We start from the raw sequence: 26,223 nt of genomic DNA, 5'->3' as shown, positions 1-26,223 counted from the left end.
CTAGGCATAATCCTCTGTAAATGAGGACAGTTTCTATAAATGAGCAACAATGTGTTATGCTGAGGGGGTGGAGCATGACACCAAATGAATGATTCTTGTGTAATGCACCGCCCACTCAGCACTCTGCACTAGGCAGATTTATTAATAGTGTTTTAATTGTAGACTGCTTAAAAGTAGACGAGACAGGCAAAAGATTCACCAAATTTATAACTGTGACGCACGCTGTGTGATAGATTTGGCGCATCTATCTAGAAATTAGACAATTTTCTCTTTCTAACGCCAACTATTGATTGGTTTATGAAGCCCACCATTAATAGATTTGGCTTTTTTACAAATCCATTTACCCAAGCCCCCTTTTTTAAACGCTTTACAAAGGTGCGCAACCAGTACGGCATGTGCGCAAGTTTTTGGGCTCAATTTAATAAGCAAATCTCCCCCAATGTATAGATTTTGTCCACAGCAGCGATAATAAAGATTTGTAGTCTTTAAAACTGCAAATCACTGACTGCCCGGTGAACTGAACGTCAAAGGGGTGCAGTTAATGTAAATTTATATTAAGTGCTTGCTACTAGGCTGTTTTGCAGGCGTTCCTGGTTGGAACAGGGGTGGGACTAAATTGGCATTAAAATGTTTGTACATTTGCTGTGAAGAACATGCTCACCTGGTACAGTCACATTCAGGGAGTTGCTGGTGCTGGTGCTGACCGGGTTCTGGATGCTGCAGGTGTAGATCCCATTGTCATTTACGGTTATTGGCCTGAAGTCCAGGAATGATCCCCGGCAGATGACATGAGGCTCAGTGCAGATAGTCTTCTGATCACGATAGAAAGTGTAAGTCGTCACATTCTGATTCCCGGCATCACACTGGAGGGTCACAATATTTCCAGCCACAATACGATCAGACAAAATATGGAGAGATGGCGCATGTAGGATGGCTAAATGTAGAAAACAGAAAAATTCAGGGATTACCCACAATATAAATATATTAGATCTAACAACAGTGATAAAAGTTTGAATTTGCCCACAAGCAACAAACTTTCAGCCTCTGTCTATCCTCTGGATGTAAAGATGAATGTTTGCATTTACTGACAGCAAGCAGAGACATTGAAAATAAAGAGGTATGAAAACATAATGTATGTTAGAATGTTGTATAACTTTTTATTCTGTGATCATTAGCCCGCACTATGATCAGCTGATCACGGCTGAGGTCCGGTTTGCCTAACTAAAGTCACACCAGGCTTTATATTTCTACTCCTGCAGGGGAAAGGTTAACGAATACTTCAAATGAGTGACCGTCCATGTATCTTTCCTTATAGTGGGTCCCGAACAGGAGGACAAGTGCCCTCTATGACATCTATATTCCCTCTTAAGGCATATGGAAAGGGATTGTCATCTTGGGACAACCCTTTTAATGTGGTTGTCATATGAATATGGCTGATATGCCATAATGTCTATGTTTAGAATTACCCTATAAGCTGGCCATACACATCCAATAGTTATGTTCTCAAACTCACCTATAAAATGCATACACGATTATTAAAAGGGAGATAAGCAACCACTTGCCATCATTGATGAATCAGTAGATTATTATCCAACCTGCCCAATCCTTCCTCATGGGCTGCGCCCATGCACATTAGATTTGTGTGGCCAGCTTCAACCTCATGCCATCTGTCATACGGTTGAGACCCTGGTGTCAAGTTTAATGGGGTTGGATGAAATTAGAAAAATGGTTCTGCTCTTGTCCATAGGCTGTGTCTGGTATTGCCCCCCCCCATTTTCATATATTGTTCTACCGCACTTGGTGCTTAAATCTGCAACACCAGACAATTGCTTTCACATGGGGGAACTATGCTTCAACTCTGACAGAGAACAAAATTCACAAGTAACTCACCAGTGGATGAGCAGAACCGAAGATAGTAGAAGATGGAGACGATGCATAAATGGACTGGATGGCAGATGAATAGCATGCATGCAAATAACAGATAAATAGACAGTGGAAAAGAATTAACAGCACTCACTGATCCTATGTGACTACTATCCCACAGCAAGGTAAGGCAGGGCAGCAGACCAAACACACAGGAAAAGCTAACAAACCAGTAGAACATAATGATCCCAGGATACACATAAAATCACTGTATAAAAATTAGATCTCTCAGAGGACCAACAGGTCCCCCAATACAAACAAACACATAGACAAGAACAAAGTCACAAACTAGAATCCGGAAAGAGTTTAGCACATGCCACAAACAGTATAATCCAGGTCTAAAGTATAAGACAAGTACTCCGCCATAAATAACCAGGCAAAGCTTAATGATGACCTAATACAGACTCAGATCAAAGGCATTGCCCAGAAAAGCCCAAACACAGAGATAACAGAAATCAGTCCTGCTGCTAATCATAACATACTGTATATAAATAATGTTCTGATATAATTTAAACACAATAGTATCTTCTGCTGCCAACAACATTTACAGGTCTGGAGGGCACATTTGTCTCTGGGGTCGCTGGTTGGGGAACCCTTTTCTATATTATAATATGCAGAAGTACATGCAGCCATTACTTACGAAAGAGTTGGAGCTCATAGAGTTTAATATGAGTGCTGAAATTCTTTTGATCGAACACATAGAGATTATAATCTCCTTCATCTGCATATGTCAGGTTGTTTATTCTCAGCGTCCCATTTATAAACAGCTCACATCTGCCCCTGTACTGAGGATGAAACTGAGGCAATTCACCAAGTAAGATTTGTGCAACCACAGTGACATTTCCAGTCTCTCCAAAGGTCCACTCTATATGGTAATTTTCAGGGATGCGGACGAATACGTCAAAATTTATAGAGCCTCCAAATGCTCCGTTTGCCACATTGGTAGGTGATGCCAGATCTGTGTAGAGCAAAAGTTATGAAAGTTAAACATATATGCACAGTGCGTTACTCTAACACAGAATATGACATGAATTATAACCAGTTTATTATAATATATAACGCATCCATTATAAAGCTTTATGTGTTGTCTTACCTAGACTGAATATGAACACCGTCCAGCAGAGAAGAACCTGGCGGATGTCCATTTGTATCAGTATTTGTGGTGCAATCTCTGAGATTATATGTAGCAGGTAGATGCACACACTAAGAACTATACACCTGTGTACTGTGCATTTATTACCTGGATAATATTACCAAACCTGGCTCTCGATCCCCCCAGCTGGTGAAATATGGTACTGCAGCAATTCACGACATAAATGATTACATTCTAGGATCATTTTTGGAGTGTTTTTTTTTAATTTAAAAAATATTTAAAAATCTGACAGTACCGCGTGTTTTTAAACTGGCTGTTTGTTACCGCCGGCTACCATCAGTTTACCCGCAGCCACAAAGTTGATATCACTTTAACATTACTAATGTTGTCATGGCAATAAAAAGTTGAAAGGCGTTTAATATAGTTTTAGAAGACCTCAGAGTGTTATATAAAACTTTTTAGCGCAATTGGGGTACTTTCAATTTGTGACACATTTATCTGGACTGAATTGAATCTGAAGGCCGATACGACTAGGAATTTTGGGAAATTCTCTCATCTCTAATGTTCACTTGGACCAGATATTCATGTTAATCCCTATTTAGGTGTCAGCAGTTGCCATACATGCCTTATTTTGGGGTGGGTGCCTGGAGTCATAAAAATCAAACATGGCTAATTTATTTCTTCATCCCAAAGAGTAGACACCGAAGAGTGTGACATTGATTGGACGCCTGAGAGTGACAATGATTCAAAGAACACTCCGCGCTAAACTGATATACTGGCCCTCCTTTATCAAAACTAACAGAAAATCTGACCTTGTTACCCATAGCAACCAATCAGAGCTCAGCTTTTATTTCTTAAACTGTGCTGGAAAAAAGATAATACAATACAATAAATAATTATAGTTCTCAAAACTGGAAATAATTGCACAATTCCAAGTTTCATGGGACTTTCCCGTGAACTGCACGATAAAGGGGGAATTAATGCAAATTCGCCTTAAATTATTGTTACTGGGCAGTTTCTGGGCGGAACATTTGCCATTCAAATGTTTTTAAGGCCTCATGCACACGACAGCATTGGTTTTGTGGTCTGCCAATCCACGGGTTCATAGCGGTTCAATGGACCTCTTCAAATCCTTGTTGTGCATCCGTGTCTCATCCACACTCAAGGATCCACAACCATTCACTAGCATTGGTGAATCTGCAATTGCAGAGCATAAAATGACTTGTCCTGAGTTTTTGCTGTCCGCAATTGCTGCCCCTGCATAGATCCGTGTAAATCACAGTCCTGTGCATGGGGCCATAGAAATGAATGGGTCCGCAATTTATCCGCAAATGCGGCCGCAAAAATACAGTGGTGTGCATGAGGCCTTAGTATGCAGTGAAGACCATGCTCACCTGATACAGTCACAGTCCGGGAGTTGCTGGTGCTGGTGCTGACCGGGTTCTGGATGCTGCAGGTGTAGTTCCCATTGTCATTTCCGCTTATTGGCCTGAAGTCCAGGAATGATCCCCGGCAGATGACATGAGGCTCAGTGCAGATAGTCTTCTGATCACGATAGAAAGTGTAAGTCGTCACATTCTGATTCCCGGCATCACACTGGAGGGTCACGTTAGTTCCAGCAACAATACGATCAGACATAATATGGAGAGATGGCGCATGTAGGGTGGCTAAATACAGAAAACAGAAAGATGTAGGGATTACACGCAATATAAATATATTAGATCTAACAATAGTGATATAGAGAGAATGCGCCTACAAGCAACAAACTTTCAGCCTCTGTCATTACTCGGCATGTAAAGATGTGAAAACGTAAAGTATGTTAGAATGTTGCACAACTTTATTTTAGAATGATTAGCCGGCGCTATGATCAGCTGATCACGGCTGAGGTCCGGTTGATCTAACTAAAGCCACGTCTAGCTTTATGTTTGAGCCACTACAGGGGAAATGTTAATAAATAATTTAAATGACTGGCCGTCCATGTAATACACAGAAGCGCCAGGTCTGCCAAAACTGCAGCTGCCCTTGAAAAGCATCTTTCCTCAACGGCTCATATAGGGGGTCCAAATGGGAGGGCGAGTGATCTCTATGGCGTCCATATGTCCTCTGACGGCATATGGAAAGGGATTGTCATCTTGAAAAAACACTTTTAAAGTGGTTGTCACATGAATACAGCTCCTATGCTGACCTATATATCTCCATGGTTACAGACTACAAACAAACCCTGTATGTAGTCTGATCCTGCTACCATGAAATACTCCACTCCTGCTGCCTTCTCTTATTAATTACTTCCTAGCGCTTATATAGCATCAATTTATTCCGCAGCACTGTACAGAAATTGCCCGTAGTTCCCTGTGCCCTATGGCTATCACAATCTAGAATAAAAATGTAACAATTATTCAAAAATGATAACCTGTGACGCAGATCAGATCTCCCGCTGCCATAATGTCTACAGCATGTTGGGAATTATCCTTTAAGCTGACTATACGTATCCAACATTTATGTTCTCAGACTCCCCTATAAAATGCATGCACAATTATTAAAAGGGAGATAAGCGACCACTTGCCATCATTGATTAATCAGCAGATTAAAATCCTACCTGCTCCATGCTTTCTCATGGGCTGTGCTGATGCACATTAGATTTGTGTGATTACAAGGGGTTGTATGAGATTGGAAAAATGGTTCTGCTTTTTTTCCCCAGCAACAGCGCCTCTCTTGTCCATAGGCTGTGTCTGGTACTGCCCCCCTATTCTTATATATTCTTACAACCCTGGTGGTGCTCAAGATCGCAACACCAGACGCTATCACATTGGTGATGCCCGCATCAAAACTGACAGAAAACAAAATGCACAATTAAGGCCCCAAGCACACGACCGTAGATTTAATTCGTAATTACAGACCCATTCATTTCTATGGACCATGGACACCTTCCTGTATATTTGCGGGAATGTGTCCAGGCCACAGAATGCTTCCGCAAAAGATAGGACACGTCCTATCTTTTGCTTCTTACAGATCGTAATCCCATACGTTATATGGGAGCACAGGCTGCAAATGTGGGTCGCTGTTCGTGGCAGTCCACGGCCGGCCGTAATCACGGACCGTGATTACAGTCACGGTCGTGTGCATGAGGTCTAACTCCCCAGTGGATGAGCAGAATTAAATACTAAAGGTAGTAGAAGATGGAGATGATGCATAAATGGAGTGGATGGCTGATGAGTAGCATGCAAGCAGTTAACAGATTAATAGACAGTGGACAAAAATGAACAGCACTCACTGACCCTACATGAAAAGGTTAAAACTCACTTTTAATAGTATTTTTTTTAAAAGCTATACTCAATGCTGTGTTATTTATAAGAATTTACCAACCTGTGAGCTGCTCTGGGGATGACTGTGTGCATGCTGAACCTTTTATAATCCGCTAGGTTGGATTATGACACCGTTAATTAAAATAACATGACCAACAACCAATGTACTTTTAAACGTGGGTTGACACGAAGGGTCGGCCACAGCTTTATTATATTTATTATTTGCATATTTAATAATAGAACCATAAACCATAACACTTTTGAATATACCCGTATGCCAGCCCGCCTAAGGAAGGGCATGTAGGTCGTACCTTTTCCAGACAAATATCGCCAGCTGTGTCATAAATTTTGTCAACAAAATCATTCTGTATAAAACGAAAATTTGCAGCCCAATGGCTAACATCTATGTACATTAGTGACGAACATGGCAGAGCCTCCACAAGAAGCATCTAAAATTTTGAGGAAGTGCTTGCGTTTGTTTCTATATTTATCTTTTTATTGTTTTTTGTATTTTTTTTGTTGTGTATTCTATTACGTTCATAATTTTTTTTTTTTACTTCCTTGATGTATACACAAACATATCATTTTTTTTTTTTTTTAAATAAAAAAATAAAACAAACACAAAATAGGGAGGGAGGCCAAAAGAGGAAGATTTCTTCCCGCCCTTCCCTTATAAACCCAGACCGCCCTAGATCCCCCAATAAAACACCCTGTAGGTGGGTACCCAATATCCTATAGGCCCCTTTATTATCAACTAGGCATAGAACAATCCCCCTAGCAGAACGTGGCTTTGTTAACCCCTCGATTGCCACCCAGTCATGGGCACAACGGCCAATAAGCCTGAGTGCCTTCAAATCTCTAGTAAAGAACTAGTGCTTCTAGGGGCATTCCTAGCAGTCAGCCTGTATAATAGCCCTCACTGTCTTGTGTTCAGCGGCATAAGCCAATGCTAACTGCAGACCCTAAACTGCAGATGGGTCTATTTGCCAACGCTAAGTCGATAGGGAAGTGTTTACGTTCTGCAGTTAGCATTGGCTTATGCCTCTGAACACAAGACAGTGAGGGCTATTATACAGGCTGACTGCTAGGAATGCCCCTAGAAGCACTAACTCTTTAGTAGAGATATCCCTAGAGCGGCTCACAGGTTGGCAAATTCTTATTAATAACACAGTTTGGAGTATAGCTTTTTTTAACAATACAATTAAAAGTGAGTTTTAATCTCTTTATTTCTAGTAGATGTCCTACAGTTTTCAGTGATTATATGCAATAATACTGGACATTGAACCTAGATATCAGTATATCAGTGAAGTAAAACAACAGTTTGGCAGCAAAACAAATGCACAGGAAAGGCAAACAAACTAGTAGAACTACTGATCCCAGAATACACATAAAACCACAATACAAAAACTAGATTTCTCAGAGGACCAACAGGTCCCAAAGTACAAACAAAAACATAGACAGAAGCAAAGTCACAAACTAGAATCCAGAATTGGTTTAGAACATGCCAGAAACAGTATAACCAGCACCTGAGTAATCCAGGCCTGGAAAATATATATAAGCCCAAGAAAAGCACTCCGTCCTAATTAACCAGGCAAAGCTATATGAAGACCAAATCCAGACTAAGACGAAATGCATTGCCTAGCAACCCCCAAACATAGAGATAACAGAAATCATTGATTAGAGGCAGTCCTGCTGCTAATCGTAACATATATAAATAATGTTCTGATATCATTTAAACACAATAGTATCTGCAGCTGCCAATAACATGGAACAGATCTGGTGGGCACATTCGTCACAGCTGAAACCTGCAGCATATGGAGTGGGCTAAGCGCGTGAGCCTGCTCAAAACATCTGCCCTCCCCCTTTATAGGCCGTTAAGGGGTTAAAATAACACCAAACCTGTTGCTACTCCCCCAAAAATACAAGAAACTGGCAGAAGATTCACCAAATTAATCACTGTGGCACACTCTGTGTGGTGAATTTGGCGCATCTGTCTAGACATTAGACACTTCTCTATTTCTAACGCCAACTCTTGATTGGCCTACTTTTTACCCTTAGTTTGCATTAAAATTTGGCAATTTTGTACAAATCCATTTAGCCATGCCCCCTTTTCTAGAAAAGTGCGTCAATATTGCATGTGCGCAGGTTTTTCTCGCAATTGGATTAGTAAATCTCCCCCAATGTAAACATTTTGTTTATAGCAAAGGCATTAAACAATTGTAGTCTTGAAAATTGCAATCACTGACTGTCCCGTAAACTTAATGTAAAAGGGGTGGCGTTTATGCAAAATTGCCTTAAATTCTTGTTACTGGGCAGTTTTGCGGCCGCTTCTGGTTGGAACAGGGGTGGGGCTTAAATGGCTCACGATTTGGCATTCAAATGTTTGTACATTTGCCGTGAAGAACATGCTCACCTGATACAGTCACACATCAAATCTCTGGATGTAAACAAGAATGTTTATATATTCTGACAGCGAGCAGAGATATTGAAAATGGTGAAAAAACAACAACAACAACAACAACAACAACATAAAGGTATATTAGAAAGTTACATAACTTTTTATTATATTATGATTAGTTGGCTCTGTGATCAGCTGATCATGGCGGGTATGGCTTTTTTAACCAAAGCCGGATTTGACTATATATTTCACCTATTCCGCCAAAGCGGAGCCACACTTACAGCAGCTCCTTTTTAGCTAATAGAGGCGGTTTTAAGCAAATGGGTGCAGGGGGGCTCTACTCTGTCCCCATATAAGGCACATTGACAGGGGTTCTCAGTTGACCCCTCTAAAGTGATTGTCACATGAATACATCTCCTATGCTGACCTCTATATCGCTATGGTTACAGACTACAAATAAACCCTGTATGTAGTCTGATCCTGCAGCCATGTGTTACTCCATTTTCACTGCCTCCTCTTCTTATTTGCTTCTTATTGCTTGTATACCACCAATTTATTCCTTTGCGCTGTACAGAAATTGTCACTACTCACCTCAATCCCTGTGCCCTATGGGAATTACAATCTAATATCACATTTTTACATTTATTTAAAAAAAAGATAACCTATGACTACTCAGATCAAAGGAGACAAACAAACACAAAAAGTAAGTGTAAAAAACTCTAAGGCCCACATTTATTAAAATTGCCATTTCATGAGCCAGTCTAAGTTTATTATAAGGTGAATTACGCATTTTGCAATGCCCTAAAGTCCGAAAATAAAATCTAGTGTCGTTCCTGGAGACGGGGCTGAATTGCTTCCGAATTCCAAATTTATCCAAAAACAGACCCCTTTGTATATACATGAATTTTGGAAGTATAGGGGAGGTATATTGGGGCTCCATACACTTCTTTGGCTGCTGCGTCACTGATATTCATTTTAATACAAATATAGAAGAAAAAATTTACCTACAACAAACCATAGAATTCTTTTTTACATAATACTTACATGCCAATGATAAGCTGAGTGCATTGCTGGTCTCACTATTTGCCAAGTTGGTCGGTGTACAGGTGAATAGTCCAGTGTCGTTCTTGGAGACGGGGCGGATGGTGAGATTGGAGTTTGGAGGAGAATCACTCTGAGTAATGTAATATGGAGGGTTCGGGGGCACTGGTTTTCCATTCAGACTCCAGGAGAAGGTGATGGCTGAACCCTGAGCTGAGCAATAGAGAGACACCGAGTCCTCTCCTGCCCAGAGCACTCCTGATGTGTTACTGGTCAGTGTCACTGCCGAGACTGGAGCTGTAAACCAGAACATGACCTCCTGTTAGTAAAATCACCATGAAATGTAATACTTAGGGGATTTGGAGCTCTGTATCAGAAAAACAGAGCTCCGACAGTTATGAAGGTATTCTAAACATATATCCCCAATTCACACAATTACAGGATATCCACAGGATATGCCATAAATGTGTGATTGGTGGGTCGAACCTATGTGGAGAACGGGGTTCCCTAGACCCACTCGGTGAGGCAATCGTTGGCTGCATCAATGTGGAGAATAAATGGAGATATGGCCATATGTGCGACTCTACTCATTCAGTTCTATGGGGGTTAAGGAAACAGCCGAGCTCACTTGCATCTAGGTCAGAATAAGGCGCCTCGTCAGTAGAAGTGTTATCATTATTACTTATCATTTCTGATACTCACAGGCCAGGTTGAGGTAGAGTTTAGTGCTGTTTTCACTGTTTATCCAGTTTGTAGCTGTACACATGAAATATCCATTATCCTTAGTAGAGACTGGCCTTATAATGAGCATGGAGCTATTGAGGGTAAACTGGTACTGGGGGTTCTGCGGCAATGGTGCCCCATCCAGGCTCCAGGAGTAACTGACATCTGTGCCATTAGATGAACACCATAAAGACACTGAATCCCTTCCCGGCCACAGTAAGAGGTTGGATGTGTTAGTAGTCAGGGTTACTGCAGATACAGTTACTGCCAATAGAAAATATGAGATCAACATTAAACATCATATGGAGGTCGTCATACTATATAATATTTAACATCAATTTGTTTTGTTGTCCCTTCTGTATTGACATTTAAAGATCTATTCCAGAAAGTTATTATAGATTGCAATCACAGGAGCAGCAGATTCTTCTAGCTAGGCATGTCTTATAGCACTGTTCATCCTGATCTTCCTAGTGCATGAATAGAATGCCAAAACTTTAAGTAAAGACTAACACACGTGGTAATTGCTTTCCCAAGTAAATGAGTCCATTGTATTGAGCAATTATACCCAAGGCTTAAAAATGTTGTGTGATGATTTAATTGGTGCTGTATCTTTATGTGTTATTGTATGGCTGTCTTGCATTTTGGAGTTGTGGCTGTGTTGTATTCCCCCCACTGTAGGTGGCACTTGAATCTTAGATAAATCGGATCGTTATCTAATAAATTTGGGAGAAGACAAGCTGAATGGAGAAAAAGGGTATCTGTCCGACAACGAAGACGGCATCGGGCATGTGCAACATTTTATGTTAGTGTCAATACAAAATAAGGTGAGGATCATACTGGCTTGTCACTTATAGATTTGCACCGGGATGTACAACCCGTACGTCATCTTAGGCTGCGCTTGCTAGGCTCTGTAATAGGGTTATGATAGATGCACGCATGCGTGCATCATCATGCTTAGGGGCGGCGCTGTATCTATAATCTGTTATGAATTTTTCCAAAAGTTTCTGATTTTACCGACTCTTAAAATTTAGAGATCTGCCCGGCACAAATCGTTCACAATGACGGCTGCCATTATACACATCAGAAGAAGACAAGTAGACAGAGAACAAGGATCACATAAACTCGGGCAGCGGCCCGGCGGTGTTCCTCATAATGCCTGCAGGCAGCCCTCCCTCTAGAACAGCCAATCATGAAGGGTATAGGTGTGAGTCACTGATGACATTCATATGAGTCATAACCACAATAAACAGCCCAATCAGGAAATGCTGCTGCTCTGTGGCTGGGGATGCAGAGGGGGAGAGAGAGGACGTCAGACAGAAAGTGAGAGATAGTAAATCACAGAATACAGATAGATAGTGGATTCATTTTTAATAAGTGTGTTTTTCAAAGTGAGGAGAAGAGAATGGACCGTTAGATTTACAATAATTTGATAGAAAGGGTTTTTAGATAGAGATAGGAGTCTGATATTTTTTTGGCCCGTGTCAGTGGGTTAGTTAGACAGGCAGCAATTGCTGTGTGTAAGTGCTGCTGCAGCTACACAATTCTTACATTATTTTCTGATTCACCATTTTAAATCACATCGTTTGCAAATCTTCTTCAATATTATTAATTGTGGTGATGCTAGCGTGCTGCTGCCTTCTAAAATAGAAGGCAGATCTTCCGTTAGTTCCTATAAATGTGGAACAATGTGTTACACCTAGGGCAGGGTCTGAGGGGGCGGAGCATGACACCAAAGAGATAATTCTTGTGTCATGCACCACCCCCTCAGCACCAGGCAAAACACAGTGGGGAAGATTTATTAATAGCGTCTTAATTGTAGACAGCGTAAAACTACATAAGACAGGCAGAAGATTCACCAAATTTATAACTGTGGCGCACTAACTAACACCAACTATTGATTGTTTCGTTTTGTGCCAAAATCATGGAGCATATTATTAATAGTTCTGGCTTTTTTAAAAATCCATTTAGCCATGCCCCCTCTTTTTAGAAACTTTACACAAGTGCGCCAGTACGGCATGTGCGCCAGTTTTTCGGCTCAATTTTATTAGCAAATCTCAACCAATGTATATATTTTGTCCACATCGACATTAAAAAATTGTAGCCTTCAAAACTGCAACTCACTGACTGTCCCATGAACTGAACGTCAAAGGAGTGGGATTTATGCAAATTTGCCTTAAATACTTTTTACTGGGCTGTTTTGCAGACGTTTCTGGTTGGAACAGGGGTGGGGCTTAAATCAGAAGTGTAGCTAGGTTCTCCTGCACACGGGGCAAAGATTCAGTTTGGCGACCCCTCCCCACGAACCTCTTTCCTGACATCTCCTTTCCCCTTGCCATGTTTGTTTTCTCTACCAATCAATGAGGTGTAATTTTTTGTGTAACTCGAACATAAAACCATTTGCACATTTTACAAGCAATATAGTTCTATAAGGTAGTTAAAATAATAATAAATTAAAAGAATATAAATTAACATGGTCAGTGTGCCTGACTAAAACAGATTATATAACTGAGGCTAATGAGAGTATATGAACATCCTCCTCTTGTAGGTAGTGCCACACACACACCTCTTCTGTAGATAGTGCCACACAGACCCACTGTAGATATCTACACACCACTCCCCCTAGAAGATTGTGCTCCACACCCTTATTGTAGATAGAGTCAAACATACCCCCTGTCCATATATTGATAGTGATGTCAGGGGCTACCTCTATGAGCGAAATCCCCGGCCAAAGCGTCGGCAACACTATGGCCTGTGATTCCGCTCATGGAGGTGCTCCTCACATCACTATCAATATATAGATAGTGACGTCAGGGGCTTCTCTAGGAGCGGAATCCCGGCAAGAGGATCGGCAACGCTCTGGCTGGGAATTCCACTCCAGGGAGCGACCCAGACATCCCAGTCTATATATGGACAGGGACATCAGGTGCTCCCTCTAGGAGCGGAATACTCGGCCAGAGTGTTGAAGTTTTCCCTCCGTCCCTCCTAGTTGGGCCTGTGGGACATGCCCTGCCTGCCCCCCTAGCTACGCCCCTGCTTAAAATATCTTGCGATTTGGCATTAAAATTTTGTATATTTGCCGAGAAGACCATGCTCACCTGATACAGTCTCATTCAGGGAGTTGCTGGTGCTGGCGCTGACCGGGTTCTGGATGCTGCAGGTGTAGATCCCATTGTCATTTCTGGTTATTGGCCTGAAGTCCAGGAATGATCCCCGGCAGATGACATGAGACTCAGTGCAGATAGTCTTCTGATCACGATAGAAAGTGTAAGCCATCACATTCTGATTCCCGGCATCACACTGGAGGGTCACATTAGTTCCAGCAACAATACGGTCAGACAAAATATGGAGAGATGGCGCATGTAGGATGGCTAAATACAGAAAATAGAAAGATTCAGGGATTACCCACAATATAAATATATTAGATCTAACAATGTTGATAGAATTTGCCCACAAGCAACAGACTTTGAGCCTCTGTCCATACTCTGCATGTAAAGATGAATGTTTTCACTGACAGTAAGCAGAGCATTAAAATCGGAGAGGTAACAAAACATAATGTATGTCAGAATGTTGCATAACTTTTCATTATATAATGATTAGCCGGCACTATGATCAGCTGATCACGGCTGAGTACGGTTTGTCTAACGGTTTGTCTATTTCTGCTGCTGCAGGGGAAATGTTAATGAATAATTCAACTGAACGGCCGTCCATGTAATACACGGAAGCGCCAGGTCTGCCAAAGCAGCAGCTCTTGCAAAGCATCTTTCCTTACAGGCTCATAGAGGGGGCCCCAAACAGGAGGGTGAGTTCTCTCTATGTCGTCCATATTCCCACTTAGGGCGTATGAAAAGGGATTTTCATCTTGAGACAACCCTTTTAAAGTGGTTGTCAGATGAATTCAGCGCCTATGCTGATCTATATATCTCCATGGTTACAGGCTTAAAACACACCCTGTGTGCATTCTGATCCCGCTGTCTTCTCTTATTAATTACTTTCTTATATAGCATCAACTTATTCCGCAGCGCTGTACAGAAATTTTCATCACTCACATCAATCCCTGTGCTCTACGGCTATCACAATCCAAAATCAAATTTAAACAATTATTCAAAAATGATAACCTATGACGTTGATCAGATCTCCCGCTGATATGCCATAATGCCTACAGTATGTTGTGAATTATCCTTTAAGCTGACTATACACATCCAACAGTTATGTTCTCAGACTCCCCTATAATAATGCATGCACAATTATTAAAAGGGAGATAAGCGACCACTTGCCTTCATTGATAAATCAGCAGATTAAAATCCTACCTGCCTCATCCTTTCTCATAGCTTATGCTCATACACATTAGATGTGTATGGCTAGATTCAACCTGGTGCTATTTGTCGTATGGTAGTGACCCTAGTGCCAAGTTAAAAAAGGTTGTATGAGATGAGAAAAATGGTTCTGCTTTCTTTCCCCAGCAACAGCGCCTCTTTTGTCCATAGGCTGTGTCTGGTATTGCCCCCCCTATTCTTATATATTGTTACAACGCTAATGGTGCTCAAGAGCGCAACACCATATGCTATAACATGGGTGAAGCATGCATTAACACAGACAGAAAACAAAATGCACAAGTAACTCACCAGTGGATGAGCGAAATTGAATACTAAAGGTATAGAAGATAGAGATGATGCATAAAGGGAGTGGATGCAGATGAATAGCATGCAAGCAGTTAACAGATGAATAAACAGTGGACAAAAATTAACAGCACTCACTCACCCTATGTGAATACTTTCCCACAGCAGGGTAAGACAACAGCTTAGCAGTAGACCATACGCACAGGAAAGGCAAACAAACTAGTAGAACTACTGATCCCAGAATACACATAAAACCACAATACAAAAACTAGATCTCTCAGAGGACCAACAGGTCCCACAGTACAAACAAACACATATACAAAAACAAAGTCACAAACTAGAATCTGGAAAGAGTTTAGAACATGCCAGAAACAGTATAACTAGCACCTGAGTAATCCAGGCCTAGAAAATATATATAAACCCAAGAAAAGTACTTCATCCTTATTAACCAAGTAAAGCTAAATGAAGACCAAATCCAGACTAAGAGAAAAGGCATTGCCTAGCAATGACCAAACATAGAGATAACAGAAATCATTGATTAGTAGCAGTCCTGCTGCTATTCGTAACATATATAAATAATGTTCTGATATAATTTAAACACAATAGTGTCTGCCAATAACATGGAACAGGTCTGGAGGGCACATGTGTCTCTGGGGTCACTGGTTGGGGAACCCTGTTCTATATTATAATATGCAGAAGTACATGCAGCCATTACTTACGAAAGAGTTGGAGCTCATAGAGTTTAATATGAGTGCTGAAATTCTTTTGATCGAAGACATAGAGATTATAATCTCCTTTATCTGCATACATCAGGTTGTTTAATCTCAGCGTCCCATTTATAAACAGCTCACATCTGCCGCTGTACTGAGGATGAAATTGAGGGATTCCACCAAGGAAGAGTTGTGCAACCACAGTAACATTTCCAGTCTCTCCAAAGGTCCACTCTATATGGTAATTTTCAGGGAGGCGGACAAATACGTCGAAATTTACAGATCCTCCAAGAGCTCCATTTACCACATTGGTAGGTGATGCCAGATCTGTGTAGAGCAAAAGTTATGAAAGTTAAAACCATATGCACAGTGCGTTACTCTAAAAACAGAATATATAATTCCTCCATTATAAAGCTTAATGTGTTGTCTTACCTAGACTGAATATGAACACCATCCAGCAGAGAAGAACCTAGCGGATGTCCATTTGTTTCAGATCAGTATTTCTGGTTTAATCTCTGAGATTATATGTACCATGAAGCTGAAAACCTCCGGGGGGTTTCGAGCCACTCACTCACGAGGTCCCGGTTCCAACAGTCTCTGCGTCCTCAGGATGCAGATGCAGTTGAATTTAATGCTGGAGCAAGGAGCTGACGGCTTCTTGCTGCAGCATTCCCTGTGCCGTGAACCACGAGCAGCTCGGCGCAGACAGGAGCAATTTAGTGACGTTATCACGCCTGTCTGTGCCTCGTCACTCATAGCACAGGTGAAAGGAGGATCTCCTCCACCCGTCGTGGGAACGGGGATAGGTAAGTAATTTTATTATTTTTGTATTATGCACATATGGGGGCATTATACTGTATGGGCGGCTGATATGGTTGCAGCTATGGGGGCATTATACTGTGGAGGCATCCATAAGGGCATTATACTGTGGTGGGACATCTATAGGGGCATTATACTGTATGGAGGGCTAATATGGTAGAAGCTATGGGGGCATTATACTGTGGTAGCAACCATGGAGGCATTATACTGTGAGGGGACAGTTATGGGGGGCATTATATTGTATTAGGGCTGATATGGGGCATTATATGGTGGGGACAGCTATGGGGTCATTATACTGTATGAGGTCAGCTATGGGGGCATTATACTGTGTAGGGGCAGATATGGAGGGCATTATACTGTATGAGGGCAGCTATGGGGAGCATTATACTGTGTGGGGGCAGCTATGGAGGGCATTATACTGTGTGGGGGCAACTATGGGGAGCATTATACTGTGTGGGGGCAGCTATTGGGGCATTATACTGTGTGGGCGGCTATGAGGGGCATTATACTGTGTGGGCGGCTATGAGGGGCATTATACTGTGGGGGGCATCCATGGGGGCTGTTGGACCAGGTGGCAGGGCATAGGCGTGCGCAGGGGTCTTGTGGTGTTGAAGGGTAAGGGGGGCCCGAGCTGAATTCTTGCACCAGGGCCCATGAGCCTTTATATACGCCCCTGTATTCTGGGCCTCCTTTATCAAACCTAACAGAGAAACTGGCCTTGTTATATTTAGCAATCAATCAGAGCTCAGCTTTTCTTTCTTAACCTGCACTGGAAAAATTAAAGCCGCACTGTGATTGGTCGTTATGGGCAACTCAACCTGTTTTTCTGTTAGTCAGTTTCTACAAATGAGGCACAATGTGTTATCTCTAGAGCAAGGTCTGAGGGGCGAAGTGTGACACCAAAGAGATAATCCTTGTGTAATGCCCCGCAATCTCATCACTCTGCACTGGGCTGAACTCCGTGTAAAGGTTTTGTACACAGCAAAGACATTAGGTTATTATTGTATCCCCTCGCGATTTAGCATGAAAATGTTTGTGTATTTGCTGTGAAGAACATGCTCACCTGATACAATTACACTCAGGGTGTTGCTGGTGCTGGTGCTGACAGGGTTCTGGATGCTGCAGGTGTAGATCCCATTGTCATTTCCGGTTATTGGCCTGAAGTCCAGGAATGATCCCCGGCAGATGACATGAGACTCAGTGCAGATAGTCTTCTGATCACGATAGAAAGTGTAAGCCGTCACATTCTGATTCCCGGCATCACATTGGAGGGTCACATTAGTTCCAGCAACAATACGGTCAGACAAAATATGGAGAGATGGCGCATGTAGGATGGCTAAATACAGAAAATAGAAAGATTCAGGGATTACCCACTATAAATATATTAGATCTAACAATGTTGATAGAATTTGCCCACAAGCAACAGACTTTGAGCCTCTGTCCATACTCTGCATGTAAAGATGAATGTTTTCACTGACAGTAAGCAGAGCATTAAAAACGGAAAGGTAACAAAACATAATGTATGTCAGAATGTTGCATAACTTTTCATTATATAATGATTAGCCGGCACTATGATCAGCTGATCACCGCTGAGGACGGTTTGTCTAACGGTTTGTCTATTTCTGCTGCTGCAGGGGAAATGTTAATGAATAATTCAAATGAACGGTCGTCCATGTAATACACGGAAGCGCCAGGTCTGCCAAAGCAGCAGCCGCTCTTGCAAAGCATCTTTCCTTACAGGCTCATAGAGGGGGCCCCAAACAGGAGGGTGAGTTCTCTCTATGTCGTCCATATTCCCACTTAGGGCGTATGAAAAGGGATTTTCATCTTGAGACAACCCTTTTAAAGTGGTTGTCAGATGAATTCAGCGCCTATGCTGATCTATATATCTCCATGGTTACAGGCTTAAAACACACCCTGTGTGCATTCTGATCCCGCCGTCTTCTCTTACTAATTACTTTCTTATATAGCATCAACTTATTCCACAGCGCTGTACAGAAATTTTGATCACTCATGTCAATCCCTGTGCCCTATGGCTATCACAATCTAAAATCAAATTGAAACAATTATTCAAAAATGATAACCTGTGACGCAGATCAGATCTCCCGCTGATATGCCATAATCTCTACAGTATGTTGGGAATTATCCTTTAAGCTGACTATACGCATCCAACAGTTATGTTCTCAGATTCCCCTATAAAAATGCATGCACAATAATTGAAAGGGAGATAAGCGACCACTTGCCATCATTGATAAATCAGCAGATTAAAATCCTACCTGCCTCATCCTTTCTCATAGTTTGTGCCCATACACATTAGATGTGTATGGCTAGATTCAACCTGGTGCTATTTGTCGTATGGTAGTGACCCTAGTGCCAAGTTAAAAAAGATTGTATGAGATGAGAAAAATGGTTCTGCTTTCTTTCCCCAGCAACAGCGCCTCTTTTGTCCATAGGCTGTGTCTGGTATTGCCCCCCTATTCTTATATATTGTTACAACGCTAATGGTGCTCAAGAGCGCAACACCATATGCTATAACATGGGTAAAGCATGCATTAACACAGACAGAAAACAAAATGCACAAGTAACTCACCAGTGGATGAGCGAAATTGAATACTAAAGGTATAGAAGATGGAGATTATGCATAAAGGGAGTGGATGCAGATGAATAGCATGCAAGCAGTTAACAGATGAATAAACAGTGGACAAAAATTAACAGCACTCACTCACCCTATGTGAATACTTTCCCACAGCAGGGTAAGACAACAGCTTAGCAGTAGACCATACGCACAGGAAAGGCAAACAAACTAGTAGAACTACTGATCCCAGAATACACATAAAACCACAATACAAAAACTAGATCTCTCAGAGGACCAACAGGTCCCACAGTACAAACAAACACATATACAAAAACAAAGTCACAAACTAGAATCTGGAAAGAGTTTAGAACATGTCAGAAACAGTATAACCAGCACCTGAGTAATCCAGGCCTAGAAAATATATATAAACCCAAGAAAAGTACTTCATCCTTATTAACCAAGTAAAGCTAAATCAAGACCAAATCCAGACTAAGAGAAAAGGCATTGCCTAGCAATGACCAAACATAGAGATAACAGAAATCATTGATTAGTAGCAGTCCTGCTGCTATTCGTAACATATATAAATAATGTTCTGATATAATTTAAACACAATAGTGTCTGCCAATAACATGGAACAGGTCTGGAGGGCACATGTGTCTCTGGGGTCACTGGTTGGGGAACTCTGTTCTATATTATAATATGCAGAAGTACATGCAGCCATTACTTACGAAAGAGTTGGAGCTCATAGAGTTTAATATGAGTGCTGAAATTCTTTTGATCGAAGACATAGAGATTATAATCTCCTTTATCTGCATACATCAGGTTGTTTAATCTCAGCGTCCCATTTATAAACAGCTCACATCTGCCCCTGTACTGAGGATGAAATTGAGGGATTCCACCAAGGAAGAGTTGTGCAACCACAGTAACATTTCCAGTCTCTCCAAAGGTCCACTCTATATGGTAATTTTCAGGGAGGCGGACAAATACGTCGAAATTTACAGATCCTCCAAGAGCTCCATTTACCACATTGGTAGGTGATGCCAGATCTGTGTAGAGCAAAAGTTATGAAAGTTAAACACATATGCACAGTGCGTTACTCTAAAAACAGAATATATAATTCCTCCATTATAAAGCTTAATGTGTTGTCTTACCTAGACTGAATATGAACACCATCCAGCAGAGAAGAACCTAGCGGATGTCCATTTGTTTCAGATCAGTATTTCTGGTTTAATCTCTGAGATTATATGTACCATGTAGCTGAAAACCTCCGGGGGGTTTCGAGCCACTCACTCACGAGGTCCCGGTTCCAACTGTCTCTGCGTCCTCAGGATGCAGATGCAGTTGAATTTAATGCTGGAGCAAGGAGCTGACGGCTTCTTGCTGCAGTATTCCCTGTGCCGTGAACCACGAGCAGCTCGGCGCAGACAGGAGCAATATAGTGACGTTATCACGCCTGTCTGTGCCTCGTCACTCATAGCACAGGTGAAAGGAGGATCTCCTCCACCCGTCGTGGGAACGGGGATAGGTAAGTAATTTTATTATTTTTGTATTATGCACATATGGGGGCATTATACTGTATGGGCGGCTGATATGGTTGCAGCTATGGGGGCATTATACTGTGGAGGCATCCATAGGGGCATTATACTGTGGTGGGACAGCTATAGGGGCATTATACTGTATGGAGGGCTAATATGGTGGAAGCTATGGGGGCATTATACTGTGGTAGCAACCATGGAGGCATTATACTGTGAGGGGACAGTTATGGGGGGCATTATATTGTATTAGGGCTGATATGGGGCATTATATGGTGGGGACATCTATGGGGTCATTATACTGTATGAGGTCAGCTATGGGGGCATTATACTGTGTAGGGGCAGATATGGAGGGCATTATACTGTATGAGGGCAGCTATGGGGAGCATTATACTGTGTTGGGGCAGCTATGGAGGGCATTATACTGTGTGGGGGCAGCTATAGTGGGCATTATACTGTGTTGGGGCAGCTATGGAGGGCATTATACTGTGTTGGGGCAACTATGGGGAGCATTATACTGTGTGGGGGCAGCTATAGTGGGCATTATACTGTGTGGGGGCAGCTATTTGGGCATTATACTGTGTGGGCGGCTATGAGGGGCATTATACTGTGGGGGGCATCCATGGGGGCTGTTGGACCAGGTGGCAGGGCATAGGCGTGCGCAGGGGTCTTGGGGTGTTGGATGGTAAGGGGGGCCCGAGCTGAATTCTTGCACCAGGGCCCATGAGCCTTTATATATGCCCCTGTATTCTGGGCCTCCTTTATCAAACCTAACAGAGAAACTGGCCTTGTTATCTTTAGCAACCAATCAGAGCTCAGCTTTTCTTTCTTAACCTGCACTGGAAAAATTAAAGCCGCACTGTGATTGGTCGTTATGGGCAACTCAACCTGTTTTTCTGTTAGTCAGTTTCTACAAATGAGGCACAATGTGTTATCTCTAGAGCAAGGTCTGAGGGGCGGAGTGTGACACCAAAGAGATAATCCTTGTGTAATGCCCCGCAATCTCATCACTCTGCACTGGGCTGAACTCCGTGTAAAGGTTTTGTACACAGCAAAGACATTAGGTTGTTATTGTATGCCTTCGCGATTTAGCATGAAAATGTTTGTACATTTGCTGTGAAGAACATGCTCACCTGATACAATTACACTCAGGGTGTTGCTGGTGCTGGTGCTGACAGGGTTCTGGATGCTGCAGGTGTAGATCCCATTGTCATTTCCGCTTATTGGCCTGAAGTCCAGGAATGATCCCCGGCAGATGACATGAGGCTCAGTGCAGATAGTCTTCTGATCACGATAGAAAGTGTAAGTCGTCACATTCTGATTCCCGGCATCACACTGGAGGGTCACATTAGTTCCAGCAACAATACGGTCAGACAAAATATGGAGAGATGGCGCATGTAGGGTGGCTAAATGCAGAAAACAGAAAGATTCAGGGATCACCCGCAATAGAAATATATTAGATCTAACAATGTTGATAGAATTTGCCCACAAGCAACAGACTTTGAGCCTCTGTCCATACTCTGCATGTAAAGATGAATGTTTTCACTGACAGTAAGCAGAGCATTAAAGTCGGAGAGGTAACAAAACATAATGTATGTCAGAATGTTGCATAACTTTTCGTTATATAATGATTAGACGGCACTATGATCAGCTGATCACCGCTGAGGACGGTTTGTCTAACGGTTTGTCTATTTCGGCTGCTGCAGGGGAAATGTTAATGAATAATTCAAATGAACGGCCGTCCATGTAATACACGGAAGCGCCGGGTCTGCCAAAGCAGCAGCAGCTCTTGCAAAGCATCTTTTCCTTACAGGCTCATAGAGGGGGCCCCAAACAGGAGGGTGAGTGCTCTCTATGTCGTCCATATTCCCACTTAGGGCGTATGAAAAGGGATTTTCATCTTGAGACAACCCTTTTAAAGTAGTTGTCAGATGAATTCAGCGCCTATGCTGATCTATATAGCTCCATGGTTACAGGCTTAAAACACACCCTGTGTGCATTCTGATCCCGCCGTCTTCTCTTACTAATTACTTTCTTATATAGCATCAACTTATTCCGCAGCGCTGTACAGAAATTTTGATCACGCACGTCAATCCCTGTGCCCTATGGCTATCACAATCTAAAATCTAATTTGAACAATTATTAAAAAATTATAACCTATGACGTTGATCAGATCTCCCGCTGATATGCCATAATCTCTACAGTATGTTGGGTATTATACTTTAAGCTGACTACACGCATCCAACAGTTATGTTCTCAGACTCCCCTATAAAAATGCATGCACAATTATTATAAGGGAGTTAAGCGACCATTTGCCATCATTCATCAATCAGCAGATTAAAATCCTACCTGCCCCATCCTTTCTCATAGTTTGTGCCCATACACATTAGATGTGTATGGCCAGCATCAACCTGGTGCTATCTGTCTTATGGTAGTGACCCTAGTGCCAAGTTAAAAAAGGTTGTATGAGATGAGAAAAATGGTTCTGCTTTTTTTTCTCCAGCAACAGCACCTCTTTTGTCCATAGGCTGTGTCTGGTATTGCCCCCCCCTATTCTTATATATTGTTACAACGCTAATGGTGCTCAAGAGCGCAACACCATATGCTATAACATGGGTGAAGCATGCATTAACACAGACAGAAAACAAAATGCACAAGTAACTCACCAGTGGATGAGCGAAATTGAATACTAAAGGTATAGAAGATGGAGATAATGCATAAAGGGAGTGGATGCAGATGAATAGCATGCAAGCAGTTAACAGATGAATAAACAGTGGACAAAAATTAACAGCACTCACTCACCCTATGTGAATACTTTCCCACAGCAGGGTAAGACAACAGCTTAGCAGTAGACCATACTGACAGGAAAGGCAAACAAACTAGTAGAACTACTGATCCCAGAATACACATAAAACCACAATACAAAAACTAGATCTCTCAGATGACCAACAGGTCTCACAGTACAAACAAACACATATACAAAAACAAAGTCACAAACTAGAATCTGGAAAGAGTTTAGAACATGCCAGAAACAGTATAACCAGCACCTGAGTAATCCAGGCCTAGAAAATATATATAAACCCAAGAAAAGTACTTCATCCTTATTAACCAGGTAAAGCTAAATGAAGACCAAATCCAGACTAAGAGAAAAGGCATTGCCTAGCAATGACCAAACATAGAGATAACAGAAATCATTGATTAGTAGCAGTCCTGCTGCTATTCGTAACATATATAAATAATGTTCTGATATAATTTAAACACAATAGTGTCTGCCAACAGCATGGCACAGGTCTGGAGGGCACATGTGTCTCTGGGGTCACTGGTTGGGGAACCCTGTTCTATATTATAATATGCAGAAGTACATGCTCCCATTACTTACGAAAGAGTTGGAGCTCATAGAGTTTAATATGAGTGCTGAAATTCTTTTGATCGAAGACATAGAGATTATAATCTCCTTTATCTGCATATGTCAGGTTGTTTAATCTCAGCGTCCCATTTATAAACAGCTCACACCTGCCGCTGTACTGAGGATGAAATTGAGGGATTCCACCAAGGAAGAGTTGTGCAGCCACAGTAACATTTCCAGTCTCTCCAAAGGTCCAATTTATATGGTAATTTTCAGGGAGGCGGACAAATACGTCGAAATTTACAGATCCTCCAAGAGCTCCATTTACCACATTGGTAGGTGATGCCAGATCTGGGTAGAGCAAAAGTTATGAAAGTTAAACACATATGCACAGTGCGTTACTCTAAAAACAGAATATATAATTCCTCCATTATAAAGCTTTATGTGTTGTCTTACCTAGACTAAATATGAACACCATCCAGCAGAGAAGAACCTGGCGGATGTCCATTTGTTTCAGATCAGTATTTCTGGTGCAATCTCTGAGATTATATGTACCAGGTAGCTGAAAACCTCCGGGGGGTTTCGAGCCACTCACGAGGTCCCGGTTCCAACTGTCTCTGCGTCCTCAGGATGCAGATGCAGTTGAATTTAATGCTGGAGCAAGGAGCTGACGGCTACTTGCTGCAGCATTCCCTGTGCCGTGAACCACGAGCAGCTCGGCAAAGACAGGTGCAATTTAGTGACGTTATCACGCCTGTCTGTGCCTCGTCACTCATAGCACAGGTGAAAGGAGGATCTCCTCCACCCGTCGTGGGAACGGGGATAGGTAAGTAATTTTATTATTTTTGTATTATGCACATATGGGGGCATTATACTGTATGGGCGGCTGATATGGTTGCAGCTATGGGGGCATTATACTGTGGGGGAATCCATAGGGGCATTATACTGTGGTGGGACAGCTATAGGGGCATTATACTGTATGGAGGGCTAATATGGTGGAAGCTATGGGGGCATTATACTGTGAGGGGACAGTCATGGGGGGGGGGCATTATATTGTATTAGGGCTGATATGGGGGCATTATATGGTGGGGACAGCTATGGGGGCATTATACTGTATGAGGTCAGCTATGGGGGCATTATACTGTGTAGGGGCAGATATGGAGGGCATTATACTGTATGAGGGCAGATATGGGGAGCATTATACTGTGTGGGGGCAGCTATGGAGGGCATTATACTGTGTGGGGCAACTATGGGGAGCATTATACTGTGTGGGCGGCTATGAGGCGCATTATACTGTGGGGGGCATCCATGGGGGTTGTTGGACCAGGCTGCAGGGCATAGGCGTGCGCAGGGGTCTTGTGGTGTTGGAGGGTAAGGGGGGCCCGAGCTGAATTCTTGCACCAGGGCCCATGAGCCTTTAGCTACGCCCCTGTATTCTGGGCCTCCTTTATCAAGCCTAACAGAGAAACTGGCCTTGTTATCTTTAGCAACCAATCAGAGCTCAGCTTTTCTTTCTTAACCTACACTGGAAAAATTAAAGCCGCACTGTGATTGGTCGTTATGGGCAACTCAACCTGTTTTTCTGTTAGTCAGTTTCTACAAATGAGGCACGATGTGTTATCTCTAGAGCAAGGTCTGAGGGGCGGAGTGTGACACCAAAGAGATAATCCTTGTGTAATGCCCCGCGGTCTCATCACTCTGCACTGGGCTGAACTCTGTGTAAAGGTTTTGTACACAGCAAATACATTAGGTTGTTATTGTATCCCCTCGCGATTTAGCATGAAAATGTTTGTACATTTGCTGTGAAGAACATGCTCACCTGATACAATTACACTCAGGGAGTTGCTGGTGCTGGTGCTGACCGGGTTCTGGATGCTGCAGGTGTAGATCCCATTGTCATTTCCGCTTATTGGCCTGAAGTCCAGGAATGATCCCCGGCAGATGACATGAGGCTCAGTGCAGATAGTCTTCTGATCACGATAGAAAGTGTAAGTCGTCACATTCTGATTCCCGGCATCACACTGGAGGGTCACGTTAGTTCCAGCAACAAAACGATCAGACATATTACGGAGAGATGGCGCATGTAGGGGGGCTAAATGTAGAGAACAGAAAGATGTAGGGATTACCCGCAATAGAAATATATCA

The 26,223-nt window shown here is 42.3% G+C and overlaps 2 protein-coding genes across 3 annotated transcripts in view; one reads left to right on the top strand and one right to left on the bottom strand.

Annotated features, from left to right (window-relative positions):
- Positions 1-26,141, bottom strand: LOC142662636 (cell adhesion molecule CEACAM5-like). The gene is made up of 11 exons (XM_075840848.1): positions 25,898-26,141; positions 24,112-24,429; positions 21,866-22,138; positions 19,929-20,246; positions 13,576-13,848; positions 10,460-10,744; positions 9,761-10,054; positions 4,411-4,683; positions 2,564-2,881; positions 662-934; positions 1-14 (listed from the first exon to the last, which is right to left on the bottom strand). Exons 1-11 carry the CDS (start codon positions 26,139-26,141, stop codon positions 1-3), a joined length of 2,883 nt encoding a protein of 960 aa, XP_075696963.1.
- Positions 18,294-26,223, top strand: part of LOC142662209 (cell adhesion molecule CEACAM1-like) — a 32,038-nt gene continuing 24,108 nt past the window's right edge. Inside the window, exon 1 of one of the 2 annotated variants that reach the window (XM_075840273.1) lies at positions 18,294-18,393. The gene's annotated coding sequence lies outside the window, so the exon portion shown is untranslated. Of the gene's footprint in view, positions 18,394-22,496; positions 22,574-26,223 lie in introns of those variants that run through there. The other variant, XM_075840272.1, reaches the window with a different exon arrangement.

The sequence above is a fragment of the Rhinoderma darwinii genome, chromosome 10, assembly GCF_050947455.1.
Source record: "Rhinoderma darwinii isolate aRhiDar2 chromosome 10, aRhiDar2.hap1, whole genome shotgun sequence".
NCBI lineage: Eukaryota > Metazoa > Chordata > Amphibia > Anura > Rhinodermatidae > Rhinoderma > Rhinoderma darwinii.
The sequence above is the reverse complement of the archived record's forward strand: the minus strand, read 5'-3'. Positions and strand labels throughout refer to the sequence as shown.

What these genes read in the sequence shown, in the direction of transcription:
- LOC142662636 (XM_075840848.1), bottom strand. Translation starts at nt 26,141, where the DNA reads ATGTCTGATCGTTTTGTTGCTGGAACTAACGTGACCCTCCAGTGTGAT. An exon ending in CCTGAGTGTAATTGTATCAG is followed by an intron (nt 20,247 to 21,865) that starts GTGAGCATGTTC and finishes TGCTCTACACAG; the next exon opens with ATCTGGCATCACCTACCAAT. An exon ending in CTATGAGCTCCAACTCTTTC is followed by an intron (nt 935 to 2,563) that starts GTAAGTAATGGC and finishes TTCTACATTTAG; the next exon opens with CCATCCTACATGCGCCATCT.